At 47.6% G+C, this 12,550-nt stretch overlaps 1 protein-coding gene across 2 annotated transcripts in view; it reads left to right on the top strand.

The window, feature by feature from the left end:
- The window catches only part of LOXHD1 (lipoxygenase homology domains 1), a 153,994-nt gene extending 144,567 nt beyond the window's left edge, over window positions 1-9,427 (top strand). For both annotated transcript variants that reach the window (XM_032095893.1, XM_032095892.1), the window contains 2 exons: window positions 746-907; window positions 8,702-9,427. In XM_032095893.1, coding sequence (XP_031951784.1) covers window positions 746-907; window positions 8,702-9,182 — 643 coding nt within the window. In that variant the 3' untranslated portion in view covers window positions 9,183-9,427. The remainder of the gene's footprint in view (window positions 1-745; window positions 908-8,701) is intronic.
- The last annotated feature ends 3,123 nt before the right edge of the window (window positions 9,428-12,550 follow it).

Genomic DNA, 12,550 nt, shown 5'->3' with positions numbered 1-12,550 from the left:
ATGTGGAATGTAATATGACTGTCTGAGACATCATGTGAAATATGAAAGACCAGGAGGAGCTTCCTCCTGACCTTGAGCTGATGGTGTCTACGGAGGAGTTAAACATCACTCTTCATGAGTTGCAGTCTGTCCTTGGAGGGAACAAGGGCCAGTCCAAGGAAATAAACCTAACAGATACTCAGGGGACACAACAGGGACCCAGTCAACACTTTGACAGAGACCTATCATGCCTGCCCATGACAGCGGTTTGGAACTAGATGATCTTTAGGGTCCTTTCCAACCCAAACCATGCTGAGATTCTGTGATTTAATTGTTTCTCTGAACTATTTCCAATCCAAGCTTCAGGAAGGGTGGATGAACTAGCAAATTTAAAACAGCTATGGTGGGTAGATGTGTAAGAGATACAGTATCTGTCAAGAATGAATGAATAAGTGCTGGAGGGGAAATTAGTCATTCTTTAGCTTTATCTGTAATGAGGCAAATTGATTTTGTATGTGGAACAGCTCAAGTTTATCCTAGAAAGTCCTAGTGTCAACAATTTAAAGTGTCACCCCTAATCAGAGAAAATACTAAATTTAAATATGGAAATTATACTTTGTGTTGAATGATTGTAGGTTAAATCAAATGACTGTAAATGAAGGCTTATCTTCTCTCTTCCATTGCCATGTGCAAATTACTTAATGTCCATATGAGGCAAGTCACTGGCAGCCTCCAGGATGCTGAAACTGCTCCCTGTTTCCTGTAGGGGAGCGACAGACATATTCCAGTTTTCTTCAAAGAACGTTGGTGATATTGCAGCCATCTGTGTTGGTCACTGCCCAAAAGATGGGAAGAAGTCCTCTGCAAAAGCTGATGTCTTCTGGCATGTCCAGGAGATTACCGTGACAGAGATGGAGCTCTGCAACAAGTAAGTGCCTGCTCATCTGCAAGGAGCTACCCTGGGAGGGCATGGGGGAGCTGAGCAGCTCTGCACACATCCACCTAAAACATTTCAGGCTTAAGAAATAGTAGAAAGTCTTCCTTTCTGATATGCAGTTTAGTGTGTCGCAAATGTCCATGTGTGACTTACCTGTGCAATTTCTGAGTTGTTAAAGAGGGTATTTGCATCTGCAGGTGAATTGACTAACAAATTGGCTGGGGTCAATCTCACAGACAGGACAAATTTATGTCTCACCTTATGGAAAATAATCAGAGTGGCTGAAATTCAAGGAGATAGTAGGGTACTCTGCACAGACTGGTCTTTAGGTAAGTAAGTCTCATGAAGGAGTTCCTAGTAACAAGTTGAGAGTAAGACAAACCCTGACCCTCTGGTTCAGAGAAGTTTGGATGAGAGATCCTTCTGGTCTGGTCCAAAAGGCCAGGAGTGACTGGAAAGGTCACAGTCATGCAGCTCAAACATACCTGAGGAGCCCTGTGTCAGGTCCTACACACTTTGGCCTGGGCCCCATCTTTGGAAGGGGAGCAGATTCCACAGGGACTGAACAGGAACAGACAGGAGATCTTCCATTTGCAGAACAAACTACACTTCAGCAAAACAATCCACGACATTAATTGTGGACTTCTTCTCTTCTCCATGATATTTCCATTGCTGCTTAAGAATTTAACTACAAGGAGTTCATTCCAGCTGAGACAATTGGGTGTTTAAGAAGAAATCCTTGAAGAGGCGCTTTTTTTATTTAGAAGCTAAGAGTCTCTCCTAGCAAATTAATCAGCCAGCTGAAGAGCCTTAATAATATTTGCTGAATGAAAACTCAGTCAATTGCATACTAAAACATGTTCTTTTCTCCTGGTGGGGAAAAGCCTGGAACCCTCGAAGTCCAGCTGTGCAATCAGATCCGTGCCCTGAACTCACTGGGAGCATGCTGAAACTGCTGGGACAGTGTGCTGTGAAGGGGCCAAAGGTTTTCTCATAAAGTCCTATATTTTTAGGATTGCTTTAAATTAAAAAGGGTAGCCAGGAGGTACAGGTGAAGTCTGCAGCCTGTCCTTGCACTGGAGCAGGGGTCCAGCTCTGCAGATGCCGCACTTGACTGTGGTGTGTGCTGTGCACATGAACAACTGGAGAGCTTGCACTGTGACAAGTTCTCACTTCAGCTATTACCCAACCCAAATACTCAAAAAACCGACCCAGACAAGCCAAAAACCAAATTAAAAGAGTTACCAGGTTGTTGCAGCAATAGTTTTGAATTACACTGGGATTTGTCCTCTTGGTAGTAGATCTTAGTATGCGAAAAGATTGTATTTTGTCAGGGAAGATGAAACAGGAAAGCCTTATAAATATGATTGCCTGACAAAAGATTTTGGGAATATGAAAACTATAAGCGACATCGAAATGAAAGCCACCTTTGAATTACCAAGTCTTAGTTACTGAACAACTGGAAAACAATGGTATGGCCGACTGAAGGTAATCCCCTCTTGATTGAACAATACCCTCTGCTTGCAGGCAGGTCCAAGGGTCAGAGCAGACCCTACTAGCTCAGCAGAAGGGGTCCAAAGAGTAGTTGTTAGAAGTTAAGATGTAACACTCTATGGTAATATAAGAACTCTTATAGGCTGTATGTAAATGCTATAGGATTTGTATCTTGTATTAGATTGGTTAGTGACAATTAGAATATTCAGTACAGAAGATGATTTATTGTATTGTAACCAGGACTTCACCTTTCCATTCTATTCTCATTACTTCTTCTTCACTCTCATTCCTCTCGCTCTCTCTCTCTTACCCGCTTACTCTCTTGCTCTCTTGGGCCTGCTCAGAGCTGCCAGCTGCAGCTCTGAGCAGTGCCCCTATACCCACGCCCTTTGCAATAAACCGCATGTTCCAAGATCTGCCTATAGAGATCTCGTCACTGTCTTCGTCTACGCTCGGTCCAGACTGAGCCCCAAAGCTCCTTACAGTCTGGCGCTCATCGTGATTGCCGACCCCACACCCAGCACCTGCAGTCTGGCTCATAACGTGATTGAAGGCCCGGTTCAGCTTTTTCCATCTGTGGGAGACTTCTCCATGGACGGTAACTAAAAGACCAGTTATAGCCACCTAGAACGTGTCGTGAGCACGGCATACCGTTGCTGCGCATCGTAAAAGCCGGAGCTCTATAATTCTGCCGAGGCAGCCCTCGAGCACGGGGATTACCTGGAGCTCTTGGAGGGAATTGCCTGGCAGTCCTCGAGCACAGGCGGCCACTGCTGCGCAGCGGCTCCCTGGAGCTCTTTGAGGAAGTTTGCCGTGGCACCCCTCGAGCACGGACACGCTGCTAAGCAGTGCCGACCGGAGCTCTAAGGAGGGACCCTGCCGTGCGCCCCGAGCACAGGTGAGTAGTGCTCAGCACCGCCCGCACTGGAGCTCAGTGCAGACCCACCTGTGAGGTCCTGAGCACGGAAAGCCGTTGCCAAGCGACGCCTAAAACTGGAGCTCTGAGAAAGGACCCAAAAGCAGCGTCCTGAGCACCGAGTGGAGTGCCTGGCCAGCCCCCCACGACGGACCTCTAAGGACACTGCTCCTGCGACATCATCTAAGTGAGTATCATACTGGTCTAAAAATGGGACAAACCCACTCTGCCCATGACAGAGATCTCTATAAGCAACTTAAGCATTTACTTATAAGCTCTGGTTCAAGACAATTACCTAAACAGGAGCTAAAAAACCTCTTAGAATGGACTCTGATTAATTTCCCAAATGCTGACCGTTCAGCAGTCTACACCAGAGACTTTTGGGACTCAGTGGGAATCAAATTATTTAATGCCATGTCACGCTGGGACAAGAGTACCACAGAACTCATCCCGGCTTGTGCAGCGTTAATGGAACTATTCGCCGTGCCCCCCCCACCGCCGCGCAGCTCCGCCCCGCCTCCTCGCCCGCCACCGCCTCAATCGGCCGTGCCGGATCCACGGAGCGGGTCCCCCGCGGCCCCACTGCCTCCTCGCCCGCCGCCGCCTCAATCGGCCGTGCCGGAATCACGGAGCGAGTCCCCCGCGGCCCCGCCGCCTCCTCGCCCGCCGCCACCGAGATCGGCCGTGCCAGAGTCACGGAGCCAGTCCCCCGCGGCCCCGCCGCCTCCTCGCCCACCGCCACCGAGATCGGCTGCGCCACTCCCGAGCTCTGCCGTGCCATCGCCGCCCCCGCCGGGCCCCATCCCCGCACCGCAGCCGCCCCCGCCGGGGTCCCCCGACACTGCGCAGCCATATCCCTCCGCCGCCCAGCCGTATCCCTCCGCGCAGCGCAGCCTCGCCTCAGAAGCTGCGAGCAGGGGGGGAACGGAGAGCAATGATGCAGCTCCAGTGGCAGGGGAGACGGAGAGCCGCTCTGCCGGAGCTGATGCTTTAAATCTAACACAAGTAAACTCTGAAAAGCAGCCAGATTTGTTTGCAATGAGCCCCAGAGTCCCGCCAGCGAGTGATGGGGATCTTGCAACCCAGAAAGAGAAAGCGAGTTCTGAGAGTTTGTCAGCGCTACCTTCTGAATCAAAAAATCCTCCAAAATGCTCAGATTATTCTCAATTAACGAATTGGCATGAAATAAGACTCCAAATCTATAAAGATGAAAGTCTTAGTCTATTAGCTAAGCCTGTGATAGCTAGCCAACAGCCTGACAGTCCTAAAATGTGGGCTCCCATCCCCACTCTTGAAATTAAAGAACTAAAAAGTGCTGTAAGATACAGTGGCATTTGCTCACTGTATCTTAAACAACTGCTAAAAAGTACCCTAAAAGGAACACATCAAACTTTAAAATGCATTTTAAATCAACAGAAAAGGGGAAAAGCCCAGGCTACACCTCAAAGAAGGTTGAATAAAGCCTTGTACGTTTTTAATTTCTTGAACAGCTCTGCAGAAGAGCCTGACCCCCTCATTTTCAGACATTTCTTAAACAACAAAAAAGCAAAACTGAAAGAGCACCCCCCAGTTTTAATTAAGAATTTAGCATCAGGAAAAATAGAAAGACCATATGATCTTATAATGTGGGGAAAGGGATTTGCATGTCTCTCCACAGGTGAAGGAACCAAGTGGATTCCAGCAAAGAACGTGAAGCTGTACCACACATCAAAGCCCGTTGTCGGTTCCACTTCAGCCAGTGACCCCACGAGTGGAAGCCGAGAAGCCAGCACTGAAATGTGAACTAGGCAGAACCACTGAGAGAAGATTGTCTGCCAGAAACAGCTCAAGAAAAGAATGGAGTTTTAGCATTATTTGTGTAGATGCATGTTGCTTTTAACCTTTTGTTTTTGTTTTTGTAGTGAAGCTTTACCTGTAAATCAACCAAAGACAAATGTTTGGGATGCTTTTAGCCAAATCTGCAGGCTCCGATACCATCTGTCTATCTGACACAAGCCCTGACAAACCTTTTTCAACCTGTTTAGTTGGAATGCCTTTCCCAGAAGGTTTTGATAATGTTACTCTTGATAAGTACTGGCCATACGACGATCATCAAGTATCTCCAACGACCAGCCATAAACACCAAACTTATATTGATAATTCTAAAATTGATAAATCTGACCTTCAAGAGCTAGAAATCCTAGGCTCGTTAACTATGGATACCTGCTATTTCTTTCACTTTCTAGGAGAAAACGGTCCTCATTTAAACGTTACCCCATATCACCCAGCTCATAGCAATGTAACTTCTTGGTGCAATCAAGCTAAGCTTCTTATATATGACGAACCTCATGCAGATCGTTTTAACAAACTTCCTATTCGATTCCCTAGAGAAATTTGGCTCATCTGTGGAGACAGAGCCTGGCAAGGTATACCTTCAAAAATAGATGGTGGCCCTTGTGCTCTGGGACAACTTACAATTATTGCTCCCAGTGTCAAAGAAGTAATCAAAAAGAAAAACAGAAAGATTAGATCTTCCTGGGGACATCAGTATGAGAGCGACTGTGATAGTGACTTTCACCCTTGGAACTCTGAAAAATCAATTGTTGCGAGCATTTTTCTTCCTCAGTTAAGTTCCTCAATTGCATTAAAACAGTTAAACAAGTTGGGATGTTGGCTCAGCAAGGAGGTAAATGCCACCTCTACTATGATCAGTGACTTGTTAACTGATGAAGAGGCAGTCAGACATGCCACTTTACAAAACAGAGCTGCCATTGATTATCTTTTATTAGCACATGGGCATGGCTGTGAAGATTTTGAAGGATTATGCTGTATGAACTTATCCGATCATTCTGTTTCCATTCACAAACAGTTACAAAACCTAAGGGACCTAGCTAACCAAATTGCAACAGATAACCCATCTTGGCTAGACAGTTTGTTTGCTGGTTGCAGCTTTGCACCTTGGCTAAGGGAACTCTGTAAAATAGGCTTGATTATTCTAGTAGTAATAATTATAGTTTTAGTAGCAGTACCTTGTATACTTCAGTGTGTGCAAAAAATAATGAGTAGGACTATGTCTAATATCTTAATTGTTCATCAGAATGGGGGAGATGTTGGGGAAGATGAAACAGGAAAGCCTTATAAATATGATTGCCTGACAAAAGATTTTGGGAATATGAAAACTATAAGCGACATCGAAATGAAAGCCACCTTTGAATTACCAAGTCTTAGTTACTGAACAACTGGAAAACAATGGTATGGCCGACTGAAGGTAATCCCCTCTTGATTGAACAATACCCTCTGCTTGCAGGCAGGTCCAAGGGTCAGAGCAGACCCTACTAGCTCAGCAGAAGGGGTCCAAAGAGTAGTTGTTAGAAGTTAAGATGTAACACTCTATGGTAATATAAGAACTCTTATAGGCTGTATGTAAATGCTATAGGATTTGTATCTTGTATTAGATTGGTTAGTGACAATTAGAATATTCAGTACAGAAGATGATTTATTGTATTGTAACCAGGACTTCACCTTTCCATTCTATTCTCATTACTTCTTCTTCACTCTCATTCCTCTCGCTCTCTCTCTCTCTCTTACCCGCTTACTTTCTTGCTCTCTTGGGCCTGCTCAGAGCTGCCAGCTGCAGCTCTGAGCAGTGCCCCTATACCCACGCCCTTTGCAATAAACCGCATGTTCCAAGATCTGCCTATAGAGATCTCTCGTCGCCGTCTGTCCTTGCCGTCCCCGACCGTCCGAACCCACACCCCAAGCTCCTACAGTATTTAAAGATTTTCCTTGCACATTCCAGGGCTACAAAGGTCATCTCTTTTCTTTTAGACCCTTGTGAAAATTGGCAAGCACCATTATACCTCCAGACCATGAGATATTACACAGCTGAGGAAATCAAACTGCGGCATCAGGCATCCTCTCCATCACACTCTCATGCAGTTTTTCTGTCCCCGAGCCTCAAATTTTGCTCCTCCTGGAATTTCTCATCTACAAAGCTTCTTTCCAGGGAATGAGTCCTTCATTTTTGGCTGCAGAAAATGCCAAGAGTATAGGAAGTGCTTAAGAAACACCAAACAGCTGGAGTCACAGTAACCCTTCCTCCAGGTGTTTATTTTACACACATGCTGCACTCCAGCCACATTCCACTCAGGAGGACCTGCTGCAGTTCAGTGAAGGCGGGGTAAGGGGGAAAAGCTCATTTGGAACTGATCTGCATCATTGGAAATGAAATGCATCATTAAAAGCAAAGTTCTCCAGCCCCTGGCTGAGTGCCAGGTACGAGGTAATTGATGGATGTGCTCGGTGTTCCCCGCACCTCACCAGAGACAGCACTGCAGAGACAAGGGCAGTCGGCATCTGGTACCTATCACTTCTGTGTTCTGACTTTTTTTTCCCTGCTAAGAATGAGACGGGTGACCTAGAAAGGAAAGGGGAGATTTAAACCTCCTCCATCTTTCCCATTCCTTTTTTTATGCCTTTTTTCCTGCCTTAGCTGTGGATCTGACTGCTTGTCCTGCCTTGGTAACTGGACATGTCATTGCGCAGACTACAGAGGTGACAAGAGCCCCACACTGATCCTTCCCGTGTGCAGTGTGTCTGTACTTGTGTGGGAAGATGTCAGATTTTCCAGTTGCAAAGTCCCATGGTGGCTCTCTTTCTAGAGAGATATTCAAGTGCTGGCATGTATAGGGAAAAGTGATGAAACAGCATTAATATTGGGCAATTTAGTAGAATGCACAGTCCATAACTTGCTGGCTCCATGTTTGTACCAACAGCATGACCACAGCCCCAGGGCAGGGCCCGTCCCCTGTGCTGGCACTGCTGAGGCACCTCCAGTGCTGGGGACAGCTCTGGGCCCCTCAGGACAAGAGAGACATGGAGGGGCTGGAGCGTGTCCAGGGAAGGGAACGGAGCTGGGAAGGGGCTGGAGCCCCAGGAGCGGCTGAGGGAGCTGGGAAAGGGGCTCAGGCTGGAGCAAAGGAGGCTCAGGGGGGACCTTGTGGCTCTGCACAAGTCCCTGACAGGAGGGGGCAGCCGGGGGGGTCGGGCTCTGCTCGCAGGGAACAGGGACAGGAGGAGAGGGAACGGCCTCAGGCTGGGCCAGGGGAGGCTCAGGGTGGACATCAGAGAAAATTCCTCCATGGAAAGGTTTGTCCATCCCTGGCACAGCTGCCCAGGGCAGTGGTGGTGTCCCCATCCCTGAAGGAGTTTAAAAGCTGTGTGGATGTGGCACCTGGGGACATGGGTCAGTGGTGGCCTTGTCAGTGCTGGGGTAGCAGTTTGACTCAATGACCTTACAAGGCTTTTTCAACACAAACAATTCTACGATTCTCTAACATTTGCCCCACAAAGTGGCTGCCCACACCATTAACCTGCTGCCGATTTCCCCGTGACAGGTACTTTTTCAGGTGCAATGTGAAAATCCCTCTGCGATACAAGAGGCGAGACTACAAAGTCTTTGAGTGTGCCAAGGTCACCGAGAGCTTCGCCAGCAAAGCCCGGAGCTTGGTGCCAGTCAAATACGAAACCATCGTGGTCACAGGCTTCGAGAAGGGCGCGGGCACCGATGCCAACGTGTTCATCACCATCTACGGCCTGAATGGGGACTCAGGAAAGCGGGCGCTGAAACAGAAGTTCAGGAACCTCTTTGAGCGAGGCAAAACCAACAGGTTTTACCTGGAAACGCTGGACATGGGGGAGCTGAAAAAGGTCCGGATTGAGCACGACAACAGCGGCCTGGCTCCAGGCTGGCTGGTGGAGCGGGTGGAGATCACCAACTCGGCCACTGGTGTCACCACCATATTTCCCTGTGGGAAGTGGCTGGATGAGAACCGGGGGGATGGGTTAATCTGCAGGGACCTTTTTCCTACTCACTGAGGAGGGCACAGCTGCAGGAGGGTTTCAGTCCCTTCAGCATGCATATATTTTTTCTCATTGTACTGTTTTATATTGCATTTTGCTTTTTAAAACACTGCCTTTTGTATTGAGAGATTTTTAGTAGCAAGACACTCTTCCTGGGTTAACATTTTGTAAAAGTAATGCTGCTTTTTTTTTTGAAAGTGCACATAAAGCTGTGAATTAAATAAATACTTTTATTGCTTACTTATGATTAAGAGCTACAACCAGCAGAGGCATAACCTGTCCTTTACCAGCTTAGATGTTTCTGCTTTCAGTGCTATGCCTTGCCAGGGCTGAGAAAACCCACTGACCTACACCACTGACGGGCTCCACTTTTAGATGAGCATAGAGGTTAAGAGAATTGAGACACTTTTATTTAAGAAAATTGAGCTTAGAGATACCAGTTTTTTCCCCACTTCTGGCAACTTCAAGCTCTGCACGTCCATACACACACATGCACACCTCCAGAAAGTATCACATGGAAAACATCAGGACTTTTCATAGGGAGTTTGGGGAGCATCTGCATCCACCCAGCCAGGTTTCAAGCAGTGCATGGTGTTTTCCACCCCATGGGCTTTTTTTCTCCCCAGGGCAGACTCAGCTCCCTGGCTGAATTCCTACAACTCTGCCAAGAGCTGAGACCTATGGTTATGGCTGCCAGAGCAAAAGACCTCCCAGATAATCAATTCCACAGCAAGGAAGCTGTGCTAACTATATTCAAAGATGACTCAGGATAATCTTACCCTACATGGCCTGAATACCAGCTCCATTTCAGAGCAGCTGCCATTCATTTTAACTTTCTTTTCCCCCTTTAATAAGGATTGCTGTTTTGTCTTTTTCTGTGGTGGAGAAGGGATTTCCTGGAGGCAGCAAGGGCCAGTGCTCCTGTCAGTGAGCTCTTCCCAGGCACTCGCATCTCTACAGGTACCAACAAGAAAATCTGTTCATAAATCATTGCTTCTAGAGCCCTGTCTCTCTCTCTAGGGAGCAAAACAGCAGGACACATACTTTGGAGGAGAAAGGAGGATGTTAGGGCCATGGGGACCTTCCTCCTGGCCCACCCTGGAGAGAACATTCCCTCTCCCAGAAGCTGGTTTTAAACAAGCACTTTGTATGAATAGGGATCAAATGGGTCAAGAGTGGGCTCAACCCACTAAGCCCACCCACCTCACCAGTTCCTGGGTTGGGGATGATACTTTGCTGGGACCCCAGCTGGATGTGCCAGGCCACGAGGCAGGAGTTTCCCACTGCTCAATCCCTGACTGCTCATGGACAAAGGAGACCCAGCAAAGGCTGGTGGTACTGAGACAGGGTTTAGAAGCATCTTAGGGGTTCTGTCGATTGCTCACGGGTATTTGAAAGCTGCTGTAACCCACCCAAGGCCTCCCAGAGAAGTTCTGCCTTTCTGTTTTCCACAGCAGGCACTGCTGAAGAGACTTGACCTTATTCGTGGCTGTCTGTGCCAGCTCACAAACAATAGCTCAGACTAATTCGTTTTAGAAAACTTTATGGTAACTGGTGGTTTTGGAGCAGAGCAAGTTGCTTAAACGAGCCCAGTAATCAACCTCATCAGTGATCAACTACTCACTGAGAGGAATAATAATAGCAGCCTTTGCTGGCTGTGTTCTCCCTCCTCACTGCACAGTGGGGCTGCCCAGCCCTGAGCAAAGAGCTGAACAGCAGGAGGAGCAGAACAGCCTTAGGAGGGCTGGAGGTGATTGCTAGGGTCTGATTGCATCCCTGAAATCCTGCTGGGATAGGGCTTGGACTCCCTGGATAGTCAGGGGGTCCCATGAATGGAGTCTGGAGCATCTGGGTTTGCTGTTCTTGTGCAGTGTCATTGCAGTTCCCCAGCAGGTGTTTGAAGCAAAATAAGGGTCAGGCTTTTGATCTCCCTGCATTCCCTCCCACCCAAGTCTAACCAGCACAGTGAAAAAAAACCTCCTGTCAAGAGGTTTGGCCCTTTTTTAGACAAAGGCATGCTGCACTGAAATAGGAGTTTGTCCCATCGTACGGGTGCTGTAGCCCCAGCACTTCCAGCTGGCTCCAGTCATCCCCTACTTGGTACAGGGTGGTGGAGAAGCTGGTTTTAGAGCATCAGTTTAACCCCTGCCATCCCCCGGGCAAACCCACTGCACTGCTATGTGCTTCCAAGGCCAGGTTAGATGGAGTTGGGAGCAACCTGTTCTAATGGAAGGTGTCCCTGCCCATGGCAGGGGGTGGGAACTGACCCTTTGAGGTCCCTTCCAGCCCAAACCATTCTGTGATCCAGTGATGATTCTGTGATTCCATGAAGATTTTATGATTCCAGCCCTGGGGAGCAGTGAGGCAGCTCCTGACCCACACACCATCCCTTCATGGGGCAAGGAGGAAAGAGAAATCCTTACCTTGCATATGAGATGTGCTCAGGACTGGGAGGAATCACATGTAGCAAGTGGCCAGAACCACGGATTGAGGCGCAGTTGAAGTGGGAATTAACATCTTCAGGCTGACCAAATCACTGTGTAGGTGGGAGATGGGTTTCTAGGTACCTGGGTTGTCATCAAATCACCTGCCATCCCTATACAGGCTTATTCAACACAAATATCCAGGCAAAGCTGGCCTGAAAAGGGCCAAGAGAGAGTTTGCTGATAGAGGGTCAGCATCCTCACTGCTCTCCGGGAAGGCAACCTTGGCAAAGCATGAAGGAACTCTGCCTTTTTCCACTGAAGACTTCAAACCAGCCCCTCGTTAGTGCAAAGCTCAGCTCCACCCTGGCTCTGGGGAATCCCTCTGTTCCTACCACTAATGCTACAGAAGTAATAAGGCAAGAGTGGAGTTTTTCCAACAGCTGGATTTGCATTAAGCTGCTAAATTCAACACATTCTTGGCCAAGAGGAGATCTAGGGAGGAGAAAAGCCAAAATTTTCCTATTCCTGTGCCTTTTGCAGGGCTTACTCAATCTTTTCCTGCGGAGGCCAAGCATCCCAAAGCTGGTGTGTCAGGCAGATACAAAGCTCCTGCTCCCACCACCAACCTCTACCTTCTTTTCTTCCTTTTTCTTTCCTAATTGGTGGCATTTTAATGCACATTTCTTCATCCTAAAAACAATAGTGTAAATGAGAAGCGAGAGCAAAGCACAAGATTCGTACCACTCAGTGTGAGTCTTCAAAACCTGCCTGTCCCATTGTATTTGTGTTCTCCACCATTCTACAACTCTGATGAAGTGCTGTGTACTAAATGTAGGTTTACTAAAGCACTTGGGTGCTGCCAGTGAAAAGCATAAACAACGAATATTCAGCAGTGTTTCATGCTGAAGGACCAGTTGCTTCTTGCTGCAGGACACAGACACAGAGAATTATTTGCAA

This window comes from Corvus moneduloides, chromosome Z (genome assembly GCF_009650955.1).
Source record: "Corvus moneduloides isolate bCorMon1 chromosome Z, bCorMon1.pri, whole genome shotgun sequence".
In the NCBI taxonomy this organism is placed as follows: Eukaryota; Metazoa; Chordata; class Aves; order Passeriformes; family Corvidae; genus Corvus; species Corvus moneduloides.
Note: the sequence above shows the minus strand (reverse complement) of the source record. Positions and strands in the feature narration are given on the sequence as shown.